The 23,846-nt window shown below is 45.0% G+C and overlaps 2 protein-coding genes across 5 annotated transcripts in view; both read right to left on the bottom strand.

Annotated features, from left to right (window-relative positions):
• Positions 1 to 23,846, bottom strand: part of LOC117770083 (double-strand-break repair protein rad21 homolog A-like) — a 951,093-nt gene that overhangs the window by 696,089 nt on the left and 231,158 nt on the right. The window lies entirely within an intron of this gene.
• Positions 1 to 23,846, bottom strand: part of LOC117770076 (ephrin type-A receptor 7-like) — a 146,669-nt gene that overhangs the window by 4,381 nt on the left and 118,442 nt on the right. For 3 of the 4 annotated variants that reach the window (XM_034599120.1, XM_034599122.1, XM_034599123.1), the window contains 11 exons: positions 22,719 to 22,774; positions 18,786 to 18,911; positions 17,043 to 17,228; positions 14,029 to 14,090; positions 13,409 to 13,525; positions 12,378 to 12,464; positions 11,848 to 12,000; positions 9,634 to 9,824; positions 9,368 to 9,532; positions 7,519 to 8,047; positions 6,730 to 7,485 (listed from right to left, as the gene is read on the bottom strand). In XM_034599120.1, the coding sequence (XP_034455011.1) occupies positions 7,933 to 8,047; positions 9,368 to 9,532; positions 9,634 to 9,824; positions 11,848 to 12,000; positions 12,378 to 12,464; positions 13,409 to 13,525; positions 14,029 to 14,090; positions 17,043 to 17,228; positions 18,786 to 18,911; positions 22,719 to 22,774 (1,258 nt within the window). In that variant the 3' untranslated portion in view covers positions 6,730 to 7,485; positions 7,519 to 7,932. Of the gene's footprint in view, positions 1 to 6,729; positions 7,486 to 7,518; positions 8,048 to 9,367; positions 9,533 to 9,633; positions 9,825 to 11,847; positions 12,001 to 12,377; positions 12,465 to 13,408; positions 13,526 to 14,028; positions 14,091 to 17,042; positions 17,229 to 18,785; positions 18,912 to 22,718; positions 22,775 to 23,846 lie in introns of those variants that run through there. The other variant, XM_034599121.1, reaches the window with a different exon arrangement.

Genomic DNA, 23,846 nt, shown 5'->3' with positions numbered 1-23,846 from the left:
GGGGGGGGCAGAGATGGCAGCAGGAAGAGGGATTTACACACAATGACTCTTTGCCATCGGGGGGAAGAAGTGGCTGAATGAAGCCGAGGAAGACAAAGCCAGTAATAAGCTGGACAGATGAGAGTGAGAGGGGGGGGGGGGGGCTTTGAGATCATGCAGCAGAAAAAAGGCTGTGATGCTTTTCTTCCCAGGAAAGTCCCAGAGGAGTGGACGAGCTCGTGCTGCTTCATTTCCTCCCCTCACCTCCCCCAGGTCACCTCTCGTTTCCCCCCCCCCCCCTTATCCTTCCTCTCCCTACACACACACACAAACACACACATGTAGAAACACACACGGCCTTCACGTTCCTCCTTTTCTCTGGAGGAACACAAGCTTTCTACCTACGGAACCTCTGCCTCCCCCCCCCCCCCCCGCCCCCCCCCTCCCACCGTCTCCTGTCCTCCGCTTGTTTACTCCACTCCCTCCATAATGCAGGGATTAATTTCTGAAAGCCGATTTGAGCGGCGGCACGCTCCGGCAAAGAGCGGAGAGCAGAACTTTTGTACTCGGGGAAGTTTCCCCTTCACACTAGCTTAGAGGTGGACCGCTCTCCCCTTTATGCCGCTCACTTTAATCTTCACACAGAGCGCAGGGAGCGAGGGATGGAGGAGGAGGACAAGAAGGAGAGAGGGCTCTCGACACACGGCTGCGAATCACTAATGTCTTCACAGAGGTGTCGTCTGCTTCCCCATGTGCCTCCTTCAATCCTCTTCCACCTCTCTCCTTCTTTCTTTTACATTCTTTATTGATCATGTTTTTCTTCTTTGTTATTTAACTGCATAGTTTCTGATAAGGTTTGATCTTATAGTGAGTAAAGGGCCAAAGCAGAAACATGAGGCCCACGGCCGAGGGTGAAGGGCTGAGAGTTATTACCATCATTTAATAATTGAGCTATTTTACTGTTTACTGTTTGATGCTATGAGAGAGAGAATTGGTCTGATTTTCACCAGTGGTTTGAAATCCAAATATATATTTAATATATGATGATGTAAAGAAGTAAACAGCACTTATTGTATATTATAATAATAGATAAATAAATGTTTAGAATATAGGACATGATGGTGAATACGCCTTGTACGTTTGAAGGTCGTCTGCACAATTTAAGTTACACAATTTTAGGCGCCTTAGCAAAAATAAATACATGAAAAATAAAAAGGATCATGTAAATATAGAAAGACGCAGCATATTTTCACATTTTTGTGTTTTTTTGCTTCATAATCAAAAACATTTCATCAAAATTAATTAATAAAAATCTGAATTTTCCGTCGTTGGCCTCATGAACCTCATCGTTGGCCTCGACCTCTGACCACGTGAAGTTTCATTCCAACAGGAAATGCACCACTTGTTGATTTACTTACACCTCAGGGCCTCAGTGGTGAGTGTGTGTTGTAATTTGCTGAATTATTTACAGGCCTTAAACACCCACCAGCTGCAGCGTTAAAAAAAAAAACCCCACTGATGGGTGAGAGTGAAAAACATTGATTATCTTGTGATGCATTAGCCAGTAAGTGAGAGCGAGTGTGTATCGATCTGACCGGATCTGCGATGGCTACACGACGACGTCAGAGCGTCTCCTAAACCCCAGGTCCTGTGGTTGGTACCGACCGACAGGAAGGACGACCAGCGAACCAGCGACAGGGTCACGGGCGCCTGAGGGTCGTTGTTGCGTGTGTGGGAGCGAATGCAATCTAGGTAGCTGTGGACCAATCAGAGTGGCCATGCTGACCCCTGTCCACCGCTGAAAGCTACTGCTGCGGACGTGTCATCGTCAAAACTAAAGTAACGAGCGATGGAGGAAGGTCCCGTCTGATTATTCACATTTTCTTTCATGTCATGTGGACGACCGGGTGCGTGTGTCGTTCAGATAAAGGCAGCAAGATGCATCATGGGAAGAAGACAGGTCTGCTCTGGGCTGTGTTCTGCTTTGAGACTTTCGGGTTGTGAAGTTCACTTTGACATGTACCCAAACATTGTTGAAAACCAATTACTCTCTCTTCTTGGCAAAGGTTTTCTGTGATGGCAGTTGCCTCGCAGCAAGAAGGTTCCTGGTTTGAATCCCTGGTCGTACATGGAGCTTGCATGTTCTCCCTGTGTATAGTTTCCTCTGGGTACTAGAGCTTCCTCCTTACATGCAGAATGGAGATATAAATTGGAAACTACAGGTTGTACTCCGCCTCTCGTCCTCTCTGGATTGACTCCAGCTCGCCCTGCGACCCTCGAAAGGATAAGCGGTCTGGATAATGGACAGACGGTTGGTTTTAGGAACACGACAGAATTTGATGTGCTGACTCGGTCTTCAAAGCCAACGCTGGAGGCCCCAGAGGCAACTTACAGGACTTTAAGGATCTGATGCCAATGTCTTGATACTACGATGTCTTGTGGAGTCCATGGTCAGAGCTGGTTTGGAGTCAGGTGTCACTGTAGTGGGACTACACTTTGCAAGATTGGCCAATTTTTCACATTTCCACTTATTTTCAAAGCAATAATTCATGGATCTTAACAAAAAAAGTGTAATCCCTAGGGACGTTGGGCCTTAGTTGTTTTTGTTTGTCTATTAGTCAGCAAAAATAAATCATGGCATATTTAGGGGACCGATATTTGAGTGTGTGAAATAAGAGGCAGATGTGGATCCGGTGAATTTCTATGTGGTTTCATGGGGGGGGTTGTTTGCGGAGGTCTGTGCCATGAGCCAAGTGATGGATTCCAAGTAGCACAATGTTTATTTTTGCGTTTTTCGACACACAACCTCCTTCGATCTCGTCCCCCGTCTCATTTACAGTGAATAAACAAGCAGATCTGATTGAAGATTTGTGCTCAAACCGTGAGAAGCCTAATAAAACACTACCCCCACCCCCCACTGCCCCCTCCTCTCATCGCCACTGAGGAGAATTACTGTGGGATATGTTGTTTGCATACTAAGACATCATACTCAGGCTAATAGCATTTATTATGTGGGACCACAGAGGAATAGGAGGCAGATAGCAGTTGATTAGCTCCGCTCTCTGCTCCATTTAGCATGTGTGCAGCTGCTCAGACGGCTCATGACCCAGAGCGCCAGGAGTCAAGAGTCAGGACTGCTAGGATTTCATCCTTTATATCATGTGGATTACAGCCTGCAACATATTGTACAGCTATATTTTATCATCCATCATGTCCCTCTCACATTAATCTGCAGAGGGACAGTTAACAGCTTTGCAATTACTTCACTTTCTAAGAAAAACATAATTTATATTTGTTGTAAATGTAAAGAAATGCATTAACATGTATTTAGAGCTACTGAGCGTCGACTTGTAACTGAGCTTCTGTGTTTTTCCTCGTCACATTTCCCCGCGAACACAAGTTAGAACTCTACGACTTCTGCTCCGGTAAATCTCCAGGCCTCCGATAATGAATTATCTAAATCCAGTGATTCTGAAGCATGAGCTCAGACGCCGCTCGGTCGGGGGTTTTCCGCTAAGCAGCATCCGAAGGAGGTGATGTTTGATTGCGTGGGAGGTTTTTTGGAAAGCCGCAGCCAGCGATGGCGCCGAGATGAAACTCATTAAGTCTCAAACTCCAATCCTCGGCTCCAATAAGGCTGTAATATAAAAAGTATGGATCGCTGCTGCAACTGTACGAGATAAATAAATAAATAACAGATCTCACTCTCAGATGCACGCCCATGGATTGTCAACACACTCACTCACACACAGTTTTATGCACACACACTGACCCATGTGTAGCAGGCACAGACGTGCGTACCGGCAAACTCGCTTCTACACACCCACACAGTTGCCCACAGCAATCCCACGCAAAGTTAATTTGCATTTACAATCATTTCCCATATGCTCAGTGCTGGTGTGGGCGTTGTGTAATAAAGCAGTAAGTAATATAACCTGAGTCCAGGAGAGAGAGAGAGAGAGAGAGAGAGAGAGAGAGAGACAGAGCGACGTGATAAGTTTGGATGGTGGAGTCGAGTGGGAGAGAAACTCACAGAGCACAACCAAGTGGATACAGGGCATTAACCTCCGAACACACAGATAAGTGCGTGAGACGGCCTCGAGGAGCGAGAGACGAGGCCGACGCTTCGTTTCTCTGCACCAGAAGGGAAGTTAAAGGGCGGACGGATAATTGGGAGAGTTCATCTTTCAGAGCCCGTCCACCTTTACTGCCGAGCTGCTCGGTGTCGCTACGACCGGTTTCCTGAGGCCTGACGCTGAGTTCAAACTGGGAAATGTGGTCATGCAGACTGTGGAGTTTTTGTTAAAAGTGACGAGGTGACTCTTTTACTCTTTTCTAACACTGAAAACGTCACAGAAAGACCAACAGTCGATTAGCACAATATGGTGAAACCAGCTAGTCCTAGTGCAAGCTAATAAAATGGGGAACGAGGCATAAAACCAGCTCCTCATGTTGCTAATAGTGATAAAAGAATTCCGAAGAGTTACAGTAAAAACAAAAACAAAACCAGAATTCAAGCTACACTCATGAAACCTTTGACTCAATTGATTCAAAACTATTTTAACTTTACCCAAAACCAAGCACACACATGCATAAACACTACTCAGCAGTTATTACACACTATATAAATCAATGTAAAACACTGTACTCTGGGCACAGCAGGAAAAATAAAATACTGAAGATATTTGCACATTGCTGCACTTACATGAAAACTAACAAGAAAACCTGCAGCAAAAATATAAACTGCACGATATCATTTTACAGTGAGCAATCCATTGAGTATACGAGTTTCAGTCAAACACTTTCCATTCTTTCACTTCAGAAATACAAGACAAATGTAACATCGGCTTGTATTGTAATTTTTTAATAACACGTTTCAATATTGCAACAGCCATCAGATTTTCTTCTAACAAGTAAAAATCATCGAAAAAACTAACAAAAGAACGAAAAAAGGAACTTTTCAGTTTTTATATTCCAAACACCAGTGTTTTCTCAGCTATGGCCCTAAAATTCAAACAAACAAAACCCTTACACAGTGAGCAAGATATCATATCCAACACGTTGTTCTTCAAACAAATTATAAAAATAGATTTCGCATTTTCAAATACATATTTACAGTATTAAACATAACGGTTACAGTAACAGAGGCGGGGATAGAGAGGGGGGGGGGGAGATTCGAGTTTCATTCATCGTGGTGACGAGGTCGTCTGTTGTTTGTTCGTGATTTTGTGTGTGTGTTTGTTGTGTTGTGTAAAGGGACCAACCGAGTGTTTTCCAGATATGTTAACATGTGTGTGATAACGTCAATAAGGACTAAAACTCATCTTGTACCAAATACAAACCAGACCAGACAATAATCGGTCAAAAAAATTTCGTACGCTCGAGTGTGAAACTGTGAAAAATCAAACAATGCCCCGATAAACTTCTTCCTTCAAACCGCCTGTATTTAAATAGGACAGAAAAGGCGAGGGGCCGAACACTGTACAGAGAGGATTCTGGGAGTTCAAGAGTGCAACCACGTAGAGCGGCAGAGCGCCAGAGAAACAGCAACATAAAACTATGATAATCCGACAGCAACAAAGAAAGAAAATAGCATCTCAATGACATTCTGTGATACTGTATCCACACTACACACTGTGATGTATACAGCAAATCCAATGAGAGTGGACCTGGAAGAATACATAGGTACGAGCTGTGTCCCAATTCAGGCTCCGCCTCCTTCGCCATCGTGAACGATCCCCAAACTACGAAGGCTTCAACGGGCGAATCCTCAATCCCGGTGTAACAGGCCATAGTATACCCCCAGTCCGGACTATACCTGTGGTTAAAGGGGCCTAGGCTAGATTATACCCTGGGTATATTATGGCCTAGGCCAATTCATACCCCTCAGGCCAGATTATACCCCCATGGTATCAGTAGTGTTGAGTGATATACACAAGAATTACTTAATTTTTCAACATTTTATTGGGGGTTCAGCTTTGTCAGGTAAGTTAAGTGAGAAAGCTAACTGACTTAAATCTTAAAACTCCAAAACATAGACTTTTATTACTTCAACCAGAAAAACAGAACAAATATTAGACTTCCGCAAAGATCAAAGATTACTACGTCCTGAAACTTCAACTTCTAAGACGAGCAAGTCCTCGCTACAATATAAATGTTCAAAGTTAAACACTGATAACAACATCAAAACAGTTTATCCCTGGGGTATACTCTGGCCTGGAGGGGTATAGTATGGCCTAGGCTATTTTACACCCCCGGGTATAGTTTGGCCTAGGACAGTTTAGGCTTGTTTTATGTAAAAAAAAAACGAGGAGCATTAAAAGGTTCTTGCCGGGCCCATGTGCAGCTCTGTTGCTAGGCAACAGCGGTAACGATGGGACAAGCTGGTGACTCTGATCACAGAAAATCCTTCGTAGACAAAACCGGTTCTTTTCCGGTTCGGACAACGCGGCCCACGAAGGTGCGTCATTGAATTGGGACACAGCTACTGTGTGCAGACGGTTTGAAATCCTCCAGTGTTCCCGTCACTTCCTGTAAAAACAACCGATCTGTTCACGCTCATCATGTAAATAAATCAAACAACAAATCAAACGGAAACAAAACGACGAGACATTGCTCAACAATACTTTTTTTTTGTTAAATACTTTAAGTTAAATAAACCCTCTTGACCTCTGGTGCAGCGGAGGTTCGCCTCAAAGTCCGTAAACATAAATAAATACGGATAAATAACTGAATGGACGCCATCTTCCAGAGTTGGCCTGAGTTCTGTACAGAGGATTAGACGTGGTGGTGAGAAGCCTTTGTAGGGGGGGGGGGAGGCCAACAGGGGAATTAGAAGAAAGAACGAATGGAGAGCACAGCGGAGGAGAGAGAGAGACGGAGGGAATAAAGAAACGATGCAAAAGGGAAGCGAAAGAGATGGCGACGTAAAACGAATGACTGAACAAATCAAACTCGTTTTATTCCCTTTGCTTTACAAGCGGATCTTTGCAGCGTTTGTGGCCCCAAAGAGAAGAAGAAGAAACGAGGGGCTGATATTCCTGAAAGTCCAGAAAATCACCGCCCACAACTTACCGTCGCTCTGTTCACCTTCATCACACGTTAAATACTGTATACAGCTCGACACAGAACTGTCCGTGCTTCTGACTCCTCTAAACCTAACACGGGACAGCTCGGTCCGAAACCACAGGTTTACATTCCAGCCACGTTGAATATCCAGAAATGTCCCTTTAATCGTATGATTCTGCGTCGTCACGGTAAATAAGTCTGATGTGGGTTTAGCTGTGCCACGTCTGAGGAGAGAGTCATTTGATCCAAGGCCTGTAGAATAGTTTATATATTGTTTTTTGGGTGAATCGATGTCCTGTGTAAAGGGAAACTTCCACCCACCCCCCCAAGAATTGTGTTTCTTTGACAACTGGTGCGTTTGCAGCGTAATAAATCTCTGCCTCCTGCCGCAGCTCGGAGGTCAGCTCCGGACCAGAGCCCCCCCCCCCCCCCGTCCCGCTGGAGACGGCGTCCCGTTTGATTTTGACGCACTGATCCGCAAACCGGCGAGACAGAGCTGACACAGTTATTGAAGGTCAAAGTGCAGATAGAGGTCACACACGGGAAAAAAAAAGTCACATGACATCACTCCTCTGCTGCCCACTCCTCCGTCGCAACAGGAATACCGCTCGTCTCCAGCAGGGGGAAGGGGGGTTCATTTTAAAAAATGGTAATAAAATAAGGAAGGAAGGTTATCAAGGAAGGCATGAGGAAGTGTGGGGAGGAGGAGTAAATAGAGGAGTGGCTGAAAGATCTGCTCATCTTTCCGTTAGTCTGGAAGAGCTCTCTCTCTCTCTCTCTCTCTCTCTCCTTCTCTCTCTCTCTCTCTCTCTCTCTCTTCCTCTGCCTCCTCATCCGTCTGCAGCAGCAGCAGCAGCGTGAGACTTCATCACGTCGGCCGTTCCGTCAGACCTGCACACCGCGGCCGTGCATCTGGATGACCTGGGCTCTGAGGGTCTGGATGGCCGCCAGTATCAGCTTCTGGTGCTCCAGGGAAGTGATGCCCAGGCTCAGGACGTCTCTGTGGACACACACACACCGAGATTTACACCGATAAGTTGAAGGGGATGTGAAATTTATTGGGCTCTTATGTCGTCGGCAGGAGTTAGTGACTTCAAATAATTTGATGCTCAGATCATCGCTCAAGAACTTGGCTCGTCTGCTCACGTCGCTGTGGCAACGTGAGCAGACGAGCCAACAACTCTCATCACGCTCTTCAAACTGAGGACCGCCCACTGAAGCTGACTGAGGAAATAGATTTACACAGACTATGAGCTAGTGTCCGTTTTTATCTTTTTAAAGACGTGACAGCTCCCAGAGAGTGAAGCCAAATTATCTAGATTGCCCTCTGGTGGCTGGCTGCAGTATAGGTAATAAATTCTGCCTCCTCCATGTTAGCAGATGGCACATAGACCAAACTAAAACAGTCAAAATACACAAATTTATAAAGCAAAAAATCTGAGATAGTTTCTGTCATTAGATAGTTCTGTTTGACCAATTCAAGCCCGATTCAGATATTAAAAGTCAAACCGGGAGATAAACTCCAGTCAACTTTAGAAACAAGACTGGAGCAGCAAGTTTCACAGTGGAAAGGTTTTACATTTATTGCTCTGTTAAAATTCATATGCGGTGTTATAATAATGTAATAATTTATTATCGCTACAGAATTTAAAAAAAACTAGGAATCCATGAAAGTTATTTCAGGACTTTGTTTCTTTTACTTCCACAAAAAGCTTCATGACACATTAAAGTAAAGTGAACAAACTTAAAAGCATAAAAATAACTTGAATGTCAAGTAAATTATAACTTTTATCCAGAAATTGGAAATTCAGAAAAAAGTTGACATATAAAACATCTTTATCTGTCAGTTACAGCGAGAGGATAAGAATAGTAATACAAGTGTCTCTGAGACACTAATTATATTTAGTATTTTTTCTAAATCAACTATATGGTGATAGATTCTTTGTTTAATTTCCTAAAGCTCATGGTGATGTTGCAAAATGTTTTAATTTCAATCCTCGGTTAACGTCTAAAACTCAAAACACATTAAATCAATTATTACGTAAGAAGAAAGCTGTTATTTCTCACAGCTGAGAAGCTGGAGCGAGAGAATATTTTAGATTTTTGCTTTTAAAAACATGAGCTCAGAAATGATTTGCTCATCAGTTATTTCTTTAGATCCGTGTTCAGCCTCTTTAATTATCCAATGCAAGTATTTATTTAGTCATAGCCTTTCTGCAGCGCCTCCATCTCCATCTTTTCTTATTCACTCACTTGACGTCTCTCTTTACCACAGGAACTAAAAGGTCACACACACAGTGTTTTATAAAGAGCTACTTACTGTACAGTCATTCGTGCCACAGACTCCAAGTAGCAGTATCCCGCCGCAGTGAAATTGTCCTTGTAGCGTCCCATGTCCACTGCGTCCAGCCACTCTCCCACGGAGTTAAAGGACGGGAAGGAGGGGAGAGGTCTTTCTGCTAATGTAATGGATGAACTGAGGGTCCTGAAAGACGCAGAAACAGGGGTTGAGTGCTCAGAGATATAGATTTATAGAGATAAATGTCCGATTACTGAGGCCAGCTGTAGCGTATCACCGAACCATACCTGCGTGCCAGGGTGGAGGAACCGATGCCGTCGGGGGAGCGAATGCTCTTGCTGAGGGCCGAGTGGATCTGGCTGAAGCTGGGCCGCTCCGTCCTCTCCTTCTGCCAACAGTCCAGCATCAGCTGATGGAGATGTGGAGGACAGCTAACTGGAGCCGGCAGCCTGAAGCCGTCCTCGATGGCCTTTATCACCTACAGGAGGAAACACAATCAATATCAGGTTAGACATTTTCAGAATAAGTGATTTTCCAAGTATTTACATGATAAGTGGATAAATGCCTCAGCAAAGGATGGGGGGAGTGAATAATGTAGGAAAGTGCTGAATGATAATTTTCTTTTCTCACCAATTACACCACAAACAATGAATAAGATACTAACGTCTTGTTTTTGAAAAAACTGGAACAAATGTGTGGAGCAAAGAGTTCGGCACAAACTGCAGTGTCTCCATGTTCTTTGTTTTGCTGGATTACTGACATGTGCAGTGTATCCACACTCTTTAGTATGTTTCTGTATTTTGTCATTGGTTTTCTGTTATTTTCATACTGATATGGACCTATGTGATATTTAAAATTTCCTACAATACATTATGTTGTAAACCTGTGAATTAAAAACGGTTTAAAACAGAAGAGAAACAATAAAAATCCAGTATTTTCTTACAATTCCTGCGCCTAAACTATGAGTCTTAGGAAATGATCTGTCTCCATTCAGCATTTTCATTTAGTCCTGTGAAACCTCCCTGTATTCACACATCAGAGCAGGAGAGCCTCCCTGCAGACATGTTCCTCCATCAGACTAATGTTGTCCCCTCATTCTAAAACCATTCACTATAACAGCTCACCAGAGATTTCCTCCGAAGCCTAAATCTAGGGACGTGCAATACATCCTTCTCCTGAATTACTCGCAGAAAACACCGTCCGAGGAGGAAATCAAGTTGGAGCGTGATCACAAAGACGACGTCCATCAGCGGCGTTATTTCCTAAAACACTCGCTCTTACCTCAGCCCACCAGCCGCCTCACCCTGTGCCCCACTCCACCGTCCTCTCAGCCCCCTTAAGCTGCCATCTCGCTAAAGAGCATTCACAAAATGCTTTTCAGCGTTTGACATTTTCCATTTAATCAAAGCCGGTGCATAAAGGCCACGACGGATCACAGGTGGACGCGCCCGAGCGACAATTCCGTTATGATATAATGTATCAATTTAAAATGGATTAATATTCCCGGCGCTCTACAAGCTTGACCTCTGCCCCTTCAATTGGAAAGTTTGATAACACGGAGGACGAGGCCGAGCGGAAACTTTCCTTCTGCTTTGTGAAAGGGCAGCAGGGAAAAAACTGTCTTTAAAAAGCTCCCCATTCTTCTGCCTGCTGAATAACTCATGCATATTAATTTTTGGACATTAAAAAATGAAACATTCTAATAATCCGTTGCTTTCTAACCATGCGCCCACCTGCATAAAGTGTACGCATTATTTTCTGGTGACAATCACTTGAGAGGGCATTAGCATTGAAGCTTTCGGACATGGCGAACAATAATAACTCTTAAAATGAGCGCTTTAAAAAATAGATTTAACGTTAAATAACACTACAAAGAATACCTGCTCTCTCTCTCTCTCCTCTGACTTCCTTCAAGAGCTGAGTTAAAACCTTTTTGGGTTTATTGAAGGACAAAAAGGTACGAGTGACGACAGCAGAGAACCCACCCACCCACAGCGACTTGGAAATAACAGGTTGCGAGTGACAAGCGTCAGGATCCAATCGACTGAACAATCTCCTCCACCCCTCAAACAGCGAGCGCTTTACATTTCCTGAAAGAGGCAGATTTATTTGAGTTTTTTCCCCAGAAGGGATTTTCAGCACTTTTAAGAGCAGGAAGGCACTCGGGGACCGGTGGGGGCCACTGGAAGGGGGTCAACGCGTCCTTACAAGGAAACAGGATTGGTCACGGAGCTGATGCAGACTTAAAAAGGGGGACTTAGGCCCTGGAAAGGCTTTCAGAGGTACTGCGGCTTCTTGACTCTCTTTTAATAAGATCCGAGCTCGGCGTGGATACAGAGTTCATTGATAAAGCGACTCCGGGGGAGGTGAAAGAGCGAGGGAGGCTGGTGAAGTGCAGATATTGGAATAAAAATGGGGAGAGAGGAATAGAGAGAATAGCTGAGAGAGATTAATACAAAGCAACCCTCCAATCTGTGTCCCCATCTCCCTTCCCAACTCACATCCTGGTTGCCCATATCCCAGTAGGGTCTCTCTCCGTAGGACATGACCTCCCACATGACGATGCCAAAGCTCCACACATCTGAGGCGGAGGAGAAGCGATGGTACTGGATGGCCTCCGGAGCGGTCCACAGCACCACGCTCTTCCCTCCGTGCTGGCGGACAGAGGAGGAGAAGGTAAGACACGGAGCACAAGGACGTGGAGAAAATGTAAAGCTTTAATACCGACTTTGAAAAGCTGCAGTGACATTTTTCACGAGATGAAAAGAGTCTCTTGGAAAAGTGGGTTTAGCCGGAGAGGAAACCAAAAATATCCACGGAAACAAGTCTTAATTATATGACTTCAACTGAACCTAACATGACACGTGTTAGAACTCATTTGGTCCGAGGCTCATTAAAAATAAAACCGCTACATGCACGAACTCCATGCCAACTGGCTTTGTACCACACTGAGGTTCATTAATTAGGGAAGTTAAAGTTTACATCCTGGCTGCAGAATAAAACATAGGCTTTCACATTTATTTCCTCTTACCAGTGTGGTGTAGATGGCCTCTATCTTGTCCTCCTGTAGAGGTCTGAAGCCGGACACCTTGCAGTTCAGGTTGGCGTTCACCAGCACCTGAGGTGGAGGAAACAAACTGGTTATATTCGGAGGATAAACAGCTGTCGGCTATATCCATACTTTGACGTTTTTGTTTAAAAACACGCCTGAAAAGGTCCAGTCACGTAAACTGGGCACGTGTTCACCTGAAGCGTTGTCTCCTACACATGTAAACAGTTGTGTCGTTGTAAAATCTAGAATTTAACTGCACAACATCTGTTGGCTAAGACAACAGCGCTCTACACCGGAGGCCGAGGCTGATGCCGGTTGTTTTCTTCTGGAAAAGGGTCACGTGATAGCAGCCGGACGAGTCAGCGAAGGTAACGTCGTGACCAGAAAGATCTGTCGTGAGTTTCTACGTCATCGTTTCCTAACATCTACGTTTCTGACCGTCCAGACTAAAACGTGACCTTCGAGTTTTCAAGTTTTAAGACAGGGTCAGCAGTGTTTTCATACCACTCTTAAACTCTGGAGGAGTGTGGACGCCAGGCGTGTCCGGAGCAGAGTTGCAGAGTTGATGCCCTTTCAAATGAAAATGCAGTGGTGGGGACGCAGCCTGCGATGTCAGCACCCAGTTGGGCAAAGCTCTTATTGCACCAGGGGCCTGACTGATTGTTTGTGAGAACAAATGGTCTTTCCACAACGTGATCAGTGCATTTGCAGTTTGACAGATGGGCTCTTTTAGGAAGAAAAAAAAAAAAAACACAAACTCAAACTCACCCGGTGAAACCTGAGTGTGACAAAACGTTTTTGACAGCTTTGTCTTGTCATTTTCAAACTTCACTCAGTTTCACTCGTTCCTCAAATAAAATCCTGCAGCTGAGTGATTGTCGAAGATGTTTGCAGACGAGGACAAATTGCGTTCCTGCGATAACCCACCTGCGAAATCCGTGCAATAGCCCGAGACATATACATCACGCTGCACCCTCTCCTCCATCATCTCCTCCCACCTGCTCCCTCACCTTGTGTGCGGCCAGCCGTTTGTGGACGAAGCCCATTTCGGTGAGGTACTTCATCCCTGATGCCACCCCGGTCAGTATATCCATCAGCTGCATTACACTCAGCTGGCCTTCGTGTTTCTGGAGTCATCGGGGGGGGAGAGAAAGGGAGGAAGGAGATTAGAAATGAAAGGAGAGGGAGAAAACGATGGAGGAAAGAAGCGTATAGAATACAGAGATTGAAAAAAACTAAACAGGGAACACATCTGTTAGTACGGCACAATGTTGTGCTCACTGAGCTGAATCCCTTTATTTGGAGAATAAAAACAAACAGGCCATTAATTCATATCATTATAAAACATGCCGCCGTGGTTCACAGAGCAGTGGGGCACAATTACAGTTTACAGCAGCTTACAGCATCTCTGAGCTGAAACACTCCATTTGTGCTGTTAATTACGTTACGTTTCCCTTATTGCTGTAATAAGCAAGTATTGCTGCCCTAGGACTGAGCCATAATAGTAGGGAATTTAGGATTATTACAACAAAATACCTTGTTTATGAGAGCAGAAGATTATAATGAGGGTTTATTCTGCATTTAAATTTAAGATACATGCAAAAAAAAATTAAAATAAAAGAGAACGTACCCTTAGGAAGGAATCTAAGGATCCGTTCGACATGCTCTCCACTATGATCATCATGGTGTTACCTGGAGAAAGAAAAGAAAGAGAGTCGGGTGTGTGAGCAGCTGAAATTGGGATAAAATTGTGGGAACAGGGGGGAAGAAAAAGAAATGGAGAGAGGTAATAGAGACAGAGACACGGAGGGAGGGGGCGGGAGGGAGGGAGAGATTAAAGTGAGTCCAGTCCACTTGGCAGCGCGGCAGACATTGTGCAAAGCCATTCTTCACCCACTGAACTGTGGTGAAGCCAGGAGAACCTGTGTGCTGCCCCGGCTGTCTCAGCAAGTTTAATGACCCACACACACACACATACACACCTGATCTGTGCACGACAACACACACACACACACACACACACACACACACACACACACACACACACACACACACACACACACACACACACACACACACACACACACACACACACACACACACACACACACACACACACAAGCCAACAGCCCAGGCTTGCACGGCAACACACACTACACATGTGCACAACAGATGCATGCGCCCACACACACACACACACACACACACACACACACACACACACACACACACAATGTGCCCAGGCACAGATGGCAGAAATCCAGCGCTGTGCTATGAAGTGCACAGAGGAGGATAATAAGAGCGCAGCAGTTGGAGGAAAGAGGAAACAAGGAGAAAGTAGGAGAGGAGTATGGAAGTGCGATACTGTCAGGAACAGCTTGATAGATATGTAAACAACTTAGTATCTGAAATTACATATCCTGAGATAGGACGCTGGGTTATAAATCCCCACAAACTGTGCAGGCGTGTGTTAGAAAAATGCTAACTTTGTAATGTAATATACACAATTCATGGTTTGGCATGTATTACACGGCCCCTGGGCACGAAGCTATTTGCAGAGGTTACCGACGACACCCGAGAACCGTGAGTCAGCACAGGGACGGCGTCGTGTAATACGCCAGCCGTCTTGTAACTGGTGGGAGTCGGAGGGCGAATCAGTGGCGTCGCTCTGTGTTGGGCTGACAGACACGTACAGGCTACGAACACGGATCGTTTGTGTCACACGGTTCGCCGCTAAAGAAGACGTCGTGTTTTCGAAGACGTCGAGTAAGTTGGCAAATCCTGACAGAAATGTAGAGGGAGGGAAAAGTGAGGGAATGTGTTTGACGGAGAGAGCGAGAAAAATACATATTCGTAATCTTCTAAATGTGTAAAGAAAGATGGACAACACATTTCCACTTCCTCCTTCTATGCAGAAATAAAACTAAAATATCCCCAGATAGGAACGCTGCTGTTTTGAGTCAGTGAGAATTACACTTGACAGGTGTCAGCTGTCAATCATGACGCATCAGGCTGTCTTCATAGCATGAAGTACATTTTTACTTTTTAGTTTTGCCCATGTCCCATCCACTAACATGACCCGTAATATGTCCTATACTGCAGTCAGCCACCAGGGGGCAATCAAGACGCTGCGGCTTGACTTTTGGGGGGACGTAATGTCGTCCATCTTTATATGCAGACTATGGTGGAAACACACAGAGACTGTGATGTGGTCGTTCATTAATTTTCTATAAAGAAAAGAGTTCAAACAAATACAAACACCTGAGATCAGACAGATATAAACTCAACATTGTAAATAAAGGTATTTCGGAGATTTGATTAAATCTGATCACGTGTAGCTCTGAGCTTCATTCTTGTAGAAAATGCAATAACACATCACGTCGGTCACTTCCTGTGTGTTTCTCCCCTGAGGTGACAAAATACTTCCTTAAATGACACAAAACCACATTGTTGCATGACCTTTAATCTCATTTCCTGAAATCTGTTGGTGGAGCAAGTGCTGGATAATGCAAGAGGACACACTCACTTCTCATGTGGACCTGAATGAATTAAAGCATGTGGGGATTAGGAGGAGGAGGAGGAGGAGGATGCTGTTTGCAGGTGGGCTAAGTGGGGGGGGTAAGTGATGTAAAGCAGGTGATTTGTAGTCAAATAGTGTGTGTGTGTGTGTGTTTGTACGGATGTGTGATTTTATGCCAAGTGAGGCAGGCAAGCAGGTGTGTGTGTGTCAATAATAGTGAAAAAGAAGCGACCATATGGGATCACTTTTTTGTGTGAGGAAAACATTCATGTGAGGCGTGTGTGTGTGTGTCTGTCTGTCTGTGTGTGTGTGGTGGGAGAGATTGGAGTGGATCTCAAGGCCCCGCTGGGTCTCTAGCACCAATTACTGTACCCTGCACATCTGCTGCCATCCTACTGAGCACAGAGTGTGTTCGGGCACTGTGCCCACACCCACACACACACACACACACACACACACACGCGCACACACACATTGCGCAACACTCCGGCAGTAACAAAAACTTCACAAACTCTTTAAAGCTTCTCCCTTCACCTGCCTCCATTCCCATTAACCTCTACCTCATCTTCTCTGTGTCTCGTGTCTCTTTTCTCCGTCCCCCCCTCCTTCAACAATCTTTTTTTTTTTTTTTTGTTTCCTCTTCCTCCCTCCGTTCCGTTTTCACTCAAGAACCTCAATTGCTATCTGTCAGCGGAAAATGGGCCTTGATGTGGCTTGTCTGCCGGTAGCGGACATCTATCCACGCCGACTCTGTCCTAACTCTTCCTCAACCATCCTGCCGTCCCTGCCCTCTCCGCTGTGATCACTGACCCCCTCCACGTGTGTGATATTGAAGTGGTCGGAGCGTCCCGGTGCTCGTTCCGATCCCCCCCCCCCCCCTCTCCCGTCCATCGCCTTTGCTCCAACTCCGGTTTCCCTCTCCAGAGGTGATGACCCCATCTGAAGCCGTGATACCGAAATAATGAAATTCCAATTCCCTTATTTCTTCTTCCTACGGCTCACTTTCCTCTAGCAATGAAAGGGATGAATCCCCTTTCTGATACCGGAGGTGGTCAAACTCTCCCACTCCTCCTATGATGGCCAGGATTTGTTCTCCTCTGTGCCCCCCCCCCACCCCTTCTTACCGGTGGTGATGACGCCTTCCAGTCGGATGATGTTGGAGTGGTCAAACTGCCCCAGGATGCCGGCCTCGCTGAGGAACGAGCGGCGCTGTTTGTCCGAGCAGCCGGCCCTTAATGTCTTTATGGCCACTGGCAGCTCTCTCTTACTGGGCAGCTTCAAGCAGCCACGGCACACCTCCCCAAAGTCACCTGTAGGGGGAGATAGAGAAATAAAGGTCATGATCCCTATTGATGTTTCTTCTTTTGTCCACATACATTTTTTCTCGTGGCCCGAATCTTCTTCTGTATAAGGAGCAACCAGAAAGAGTGGAAGAAAAAAACAGGTTAGACTGATGACATGGAGTTATATCTGCACAAAGATCAAAGGAAATACATGAATAGAGGTGAAGCGGGGGGGGGGGGGGGGCAGAGAAATACAAACATATTGGACGAGAAAAATAAGATGACGCAAATGAACAGACACGACTGAGAGAGAGAGAGAGAGAGAGAGAGAGAGAGAGAGAGAGAGAGAGAGAGAGAGACACGTGAAATACAAAGGGATCAAAGAGAGATGAGAGATTAGGTTCGGTGCAGGTGAGACTGTGGAACGAGATACGAGGCAAATCAAACAGCTGAATCAATTTTTGGCAAAGTTTCCAAACTGAGTGAAGTGGCTTCTCCGGTTTGTCTCGCGACACGCTGAGTGAAGATTGCTGCAACTGTGGATCGTCTCCGCTTGCTGCCTTTGCTCATAATGTGAAAACAGGGCGAGAATTATTTTAGCTTTAATTGCAATTTGGGCTGAAAAAAGTCATAATTTTTATAGTTGCATAAACTCCTCACTAATTGTTTTTTACATCCCAAACATGGTGCTTATATTGAATGGATTCATTTAAATATAGCACATTTCTAAGGGTTTTAGATTACAGATCTCATTTACACACACATTCATAAAAGCCACATTGTCTATCATTCACACAAATGGCACAACCACTCAGTGTCTCGCAAAAGTACACTTTGACATAGAAACTGGGAAATTGAACCATCGACCTGCTCTGTACAATCTGAGCCACAACCACTACTCTTCAAATTGTTCTTCAATGTCAAAATGGGCACACGGAGACTTTTTACTTGTCATCCGGTGGAGACGGTTGTAAAATGTCTGCTGTGGAGGGAACTTTTCTAAAGTCTGAAAAATAAACACGATGATAGATAACAGATCCAGATCCAGTGTTTTGAATTCTTCGGGTTCTTTGGGAACCTGACACAAACTAAAGACTAGAAGTTACAGTTACCTTTGTTTCTTTGATTTTTATTATCTCTGTTTTTAATCTGGTGAAGCACGGAGGTACAAAGGCAGATGCAAACTGTAGTTAGGTCTTTGTATGTTTGCTGGCCCTGTGATAGGCTGAATGTGGCTGTGTTGGCCCAAAACGGATGAAAATACACCAGAGCCAGGAGACTTTGGGCTTGTTAGCCTGCGGATATTAGTCCTGATTTGACCTGCAGACTTTGGATAGACTCTCTGCTGCAGTTCAGTCATGTGAGACCACCTAGAGTACCTGCTGATGTAAATGTATAAAGTCTTTGTGTTGTTTTGTCTCCCGGTTGCACTGTCTCCACGCTGCGCATCACCAAATATTGGAAAACTCAAAATACTGACATCTGCACCCACTACGGAAAATCACCTGGATGTTTTGGCAGTGTTGCTGAAGTGCACTTTTAAAAGAGAGAAGTGCATCAGTCTTTCTCTGTATAATCTCGTACCTGTGTGCACGATTCTCTCTATCTTGATGCTGGAGTTGTCCAGCTCCTTGGCGAAGGCGTGGACGGCCTGCAGCAGGTCTTCACAGGTCTCCGGGTCGATGTAGGTCCTTCGCGTCGGGATCTTAACTACAACGGTGCAGAAACACACAATAAAGATTAACCTTCATGAAAAACTTTAAGATATTTAAAGATGTTAAGGCTTGTCTTTATAAAAAGAACACACGATGAAAACAAGGAGTCCCTGCAGCAACAATCCACATGATACACAAAATGGATAAAAAAAGAACCCCCTTAGATTCAGATATCATTAAAGTGTGTGTGGGTAAAAATAAATACAGCGAGCTAGTCAGCTGTTGTGTTTGTATAAAGACATGTCTGCGGTCCCGGCGGTGTGCTCTCTCCGCACAAAGCAAAACACTCTTCATGTCGGCATCGCTTTGTGCTCGACTGAGGCTGCAGTCAGCGGAGAAATTGGTAGCTTTGCCTCCTCCAACAAAGAATTTCTCTCTGTGGCTGTGGTTGTTAAATTTCAGACCCAAAATGTTGTGTCTGGGAAGAAGCTCCTGCTCTTTGATCCGGAGACGGAAATCAATACCCAGAGTTCTGCCATTGATGTGTGAGATGGCTGAAACATTTTCTGCCATCAAACTCCACTTTAACCGCGGGCCCGCAGCAGAAATCTGAGTCTGACATGTTATCTGCGGTTATAACAACCAAACACAAGCCTGTAAACACACAGGCAAGTTTCTGATTTTGATTTAAACTGTTTAAAATGAGTTTTCTCCTCTTTAAAAAGATAAACAAAATGCTTCCGTTTATGGATTCACAACTTGTCTAATTCCGTGGTTTTGTTTGTGTTGACCTTGAGAGAGAGAGAGAGAGAGAGAGAGAGAAAATAGAGAAGAACTGAGATCATAAGCTCCAAGTTCTCAAGTGTGACTTTGGGTTTGGTCCACAAGGCTTTACTCAGATCACAGGGCTCTTGCACCAGGCCTTTTGTCTCTTCCTGCATGCTTCAGAAGTATTATCCCACTAACACACTTATGCAAAATAACACACAAACACAAGATAATCTGCCGTCAGAAACTGGGACAGGACATAATAGACAGTAAAACGCTGAGGCGGCGAAACCTCAAAGTGACACCACGGTGCTCGACTGCTGCTTTGTCGTTAGTTTTAGAGTTTGCGTGCGAGTTCTCCCGAGTAAATGACAGGTCTGGAACCTCAGCATAAAGAAATCTAAAAATAATATGATTGTACGTCCTCAAATCACAATGTGACAGTTGATGAGTAGCCCAGGAAGTACAAACTAATATCCTGTAAGATCACACAACAGGGTTTTAAAGGAAGTTAAAGGAAACATATGATGCTTTTTCAGTGAATTATACCCAAGGAAATCTGTGAAAATGTCAAAAATATCCTTTGGGTTTCAGGACTGCACCGAAATATAATGGGTTCGTCTCCGACTCATACCTCAGCCTTGGTTTCCAGTTTAGAGCTAAAGTTTATTATGTCTCCTTGAAAACAGAGGCTATAATTCACACTGAATTTCTCCAATCCACTCCACGAATAAAAAAAAAGGTTACTTTGCCTAATTTGCTTAAATTCTTCCGAGGACTTTTAGAAAATCACTACTGTGACATTAATGAGACACAATTGGAAACTTCAGCTTACATTTCGAGCTGCGAGAGTTATTGACCCCCGACTGTTTGACTGTACACAACCAAACAAAAACAAACAGCCGTCCTCTCAGCGAGCTCCGTTTCCTTTTATCAACTGCCGGACGCCAAACAACCACCAAATAAACCAGCCGGCAGCCAATAACTATTAAACCAGTGAGGTAGAGCTTTCAATTAGACGACCTTTGACCCTTGTTACTACACGTTATCTTGACTGGAAATCTTCCTGGAAAACGTCTGGGAGTTTTCCCAAAAGCGTGGCCGAGGCCCTGAAATGTGATTAGGGCTCCAGATCGACCTGAGGAATCCTATACTGGCTGCCTCATAACGGCTTATTGATCCAACACACACACACACACACACACACACACACACACACACACACACACACACACACACACACACACACACACACACACACACACACACACACACACACACGTACACAAATAAAGCCAAAAGTACAATTATGAGGCAAATGAAACCTTTTCTATTCAGGGCCAGGGCTGAGTGGAGGATCGAAGACTCTTTTCTGTCAAATAGGGTTTTTAAAAACTTAAATGCTGTAGCTTAAAACCAGCTGTGCGGTACGTACACACACACACAAACACAAACACGAAGGGGGCGCTCACATGCCGCAGAAGATGAACAATAAATGTCTGCAATCGTTGTCACACATTTGACCCACACACACACACATGCGCTACACTGGCTCTGTGGCTGATTAGTTTCAGGGTTAACTGTGTCACAGCCACGAGCGATTGAGGGGAAACTGAAGCACATTCACACTCCACTGGACAACAGGGTGGGCATATTTAGCCCCAAACATTTCTGCCGTCTGACTGGGGATGCTTTCTAAAACTGCGCGGTTAGCCGGCGCCGCGGATGAGTCTCTCCTCCGCCCACCCACCCCCACCGTACGTTTCTAGGTCACTCACTCCGACATAACACTAATGTTCTGAGCAGTGTCACTTATGATGAGTCTCTCCCTCCCTGCCAACTCACCTCCTCACTCTCCACTCCACACACTCATTTCCTCTCCTTTATTCCTCTACATTATTACTCACACACTCATTTAGCCGCTGGTTCTCCCCCTTCCCGTGTCCCTCCGTGTTACTCTACGGCCGGGGAGTGTGTTGGAAGAGTTTGGCAGATGAACAGATGGATGGAGGAGATTTTTTTTTAAAACCAGGCGGACATGACACTCACACACACATTTCCTGTTCTCGGACAAGGTGGACCTGCAGCCCAATGACAGTGTGTTGCACCGGGTTTACCATCCCAGAACAGGAAGTGGACTCCAGAGAGCGTGTGCGGATAACGAGAACAAAAGAAGTGTCTCTGTGTCCGTTCATGTGTTTGAGAAACAGGCCAAAAATACCTGTCCGTGTGTGTGTGTGTGTGTGTGTGTGTGTGTGTGTCTGTGTGTGTATTTGTATGTATATTGCGTGCTTGTCAGCTGTTGGCATGTCTATGTTTGGGCAGATTTAATTCCGAGCCGCATGGCTTTGGCTCATTATTCATCAGGCATAGTGCTCCAAACCTCTCCAGAGGGCTCAGCATGCTGGGAGATTAAACAACGCAAATGAGCACGAGCACGCACACGCATGTACCCCCATCCCCCCCCACTCACTCTCACTCTCTCACACACACACGCGCACACTCATCCACCATATTAGCGGAGCACTGGCACGCACAAAACAAGCAGAGATATGTCAAACTACTTCCATTCTGTCACTGTCAAACAAAAAGCCTATTGAGGGCTTTGTGAGCGGAGTTTAAAAAAAGCAGCATTTACAACCGTGTACGACATCGTGTGCAACAACGACATTTAACGTGGTCTTTTGGGAGGAGAGATCTCTGCTGCTGCTGCTGCTTCCTGACTTTTACTCCCCGTTTTTTCCTTCTCCCCCTCCCCCCCTTCTTCAGGTCTTTATCTTTCCCTCCTCTGGATTTCAATCTCTCTCCATCAAACTCAGCCGCACACACACACCACCTAATGGAGTGTGTCAGTGTGCTCAGAGCCGGCTAAGCATGCACTCAGAATTAAGAATTAATGCCGTGACACTGCCTAATGCCTCAAAAAGTCATCTGCGAGGCACACGCGTGTCGCATGACTTCGTGCACGGGGAACAGGAAAAGACAAAGCATGTATTGATAGATCCTCGCCCCCTGTGAGCAGTGATTGAACATGAACAAACACAGTTTACACACAAACATCTGGGATTTAATAGAGATCAGCGTCGTCACTTACACTGGAAGTAAAGTTCCTCGTCTCCCTCCTGAGAAGCTTTGCTGTAGCCACATTGTCTGGAAAGAGAAATAAAGACGGCATCACTCAGTGTTTTTTTTTTTTTTAAATCTCAGCTGGCAGACACAAACAAATAACAAGCATCAGACGCTGTTTATCTTGCAACGTAGAAGGTTATACAGGATGTGCAATAAGTGAGATGAGAGCACGCTAAGACAGGAGTATTGACAATGGAGATGGAGAGGACACGGAGAAAAGGCCCCTGATGCGACGGCACTGATGAGCAACACAAGGATCTGAGGCTGAATAAGTAGAAATCCTGCCTGATTCGACCGGGCGAGTCGCAGGCACACCCGCTGATCCGCCTGGAATAGATATGCTATTGTTGTTTCACCATGATGGGGATTTTCATGGAGGAGGTGGACACATGTGCACACACACACACACACCAGATACTGTACATGCACACAATGGTATCTCTCATTCCCCGTCACCACAGGGGGTCGAGACAGGAGAGAGGAGGATCCGACTGTTGACGGCTTTTGAGCTTATGAGAGAACTTTGGGTCTTTCAGGCTCAAATTGGCCCAATCCATAGGAAAATATGAACACACACACACTGCAAGTGTCAAATTAACAAGTGATGAAGAGATATTCTGTGTTTCTTGGATAAGAGGGATGAGAAAACAAGACAAGAGCGATACAGCCAAGGAAGTAAAGAAAGTATTGATGGTAAAATCTATTTTACGTCAAAGGTTCTTCTAATAAACAAGGTGCTGATAGAAGATATTCTGAATGTAACCTAGATGATACACAGAATATGAAAATACAAGGTTCTGCAGCAGCATTTATGTGATTTACATATTATACACATGTTAATATCATCATGGGACATTTGGCAGGTTGTCAGGTTCTCAGGGATTTCAATCATCGCCATTCCTGTAAAGAGGCGACAATTGCTACGAGCCAAGTTACGACTTGAGGAAACTGAGGTGCACAGATTCTACATGGAAGAATCCATCACGCAGGTGTCTGCAGACCTGAGTGTGTGTGTCTGCATTTGTGTGTTAGAGTGAAACATATCTGCTCAGGGAGCCGTGTGTTAATGTGAATGTCAGAACACATCAGCACT

The sequence above is a fragment of the Hippoglossus hippoglossus genome, chromosome 11, assembly GCF_009819705.1.
Source record: "Hippoglossus hippoglossus isolate fHipHip1 chromosome 11, fHipHip1.pri, whole genome shotgun sequence".
Classification (NCBI taxonomy): Eukaryota; Metazoa; Chordata; class Actinopteri; order Pleuronectiformes; family Pleuronectidae; genus Hippoglossus; species Hippoglossus hippoglossus.
The sequence above is the reverse complement of the archived record's forward strand: the minus strand, read 5'-3'. Positions and strand labels throughout refer to the sequence as shown.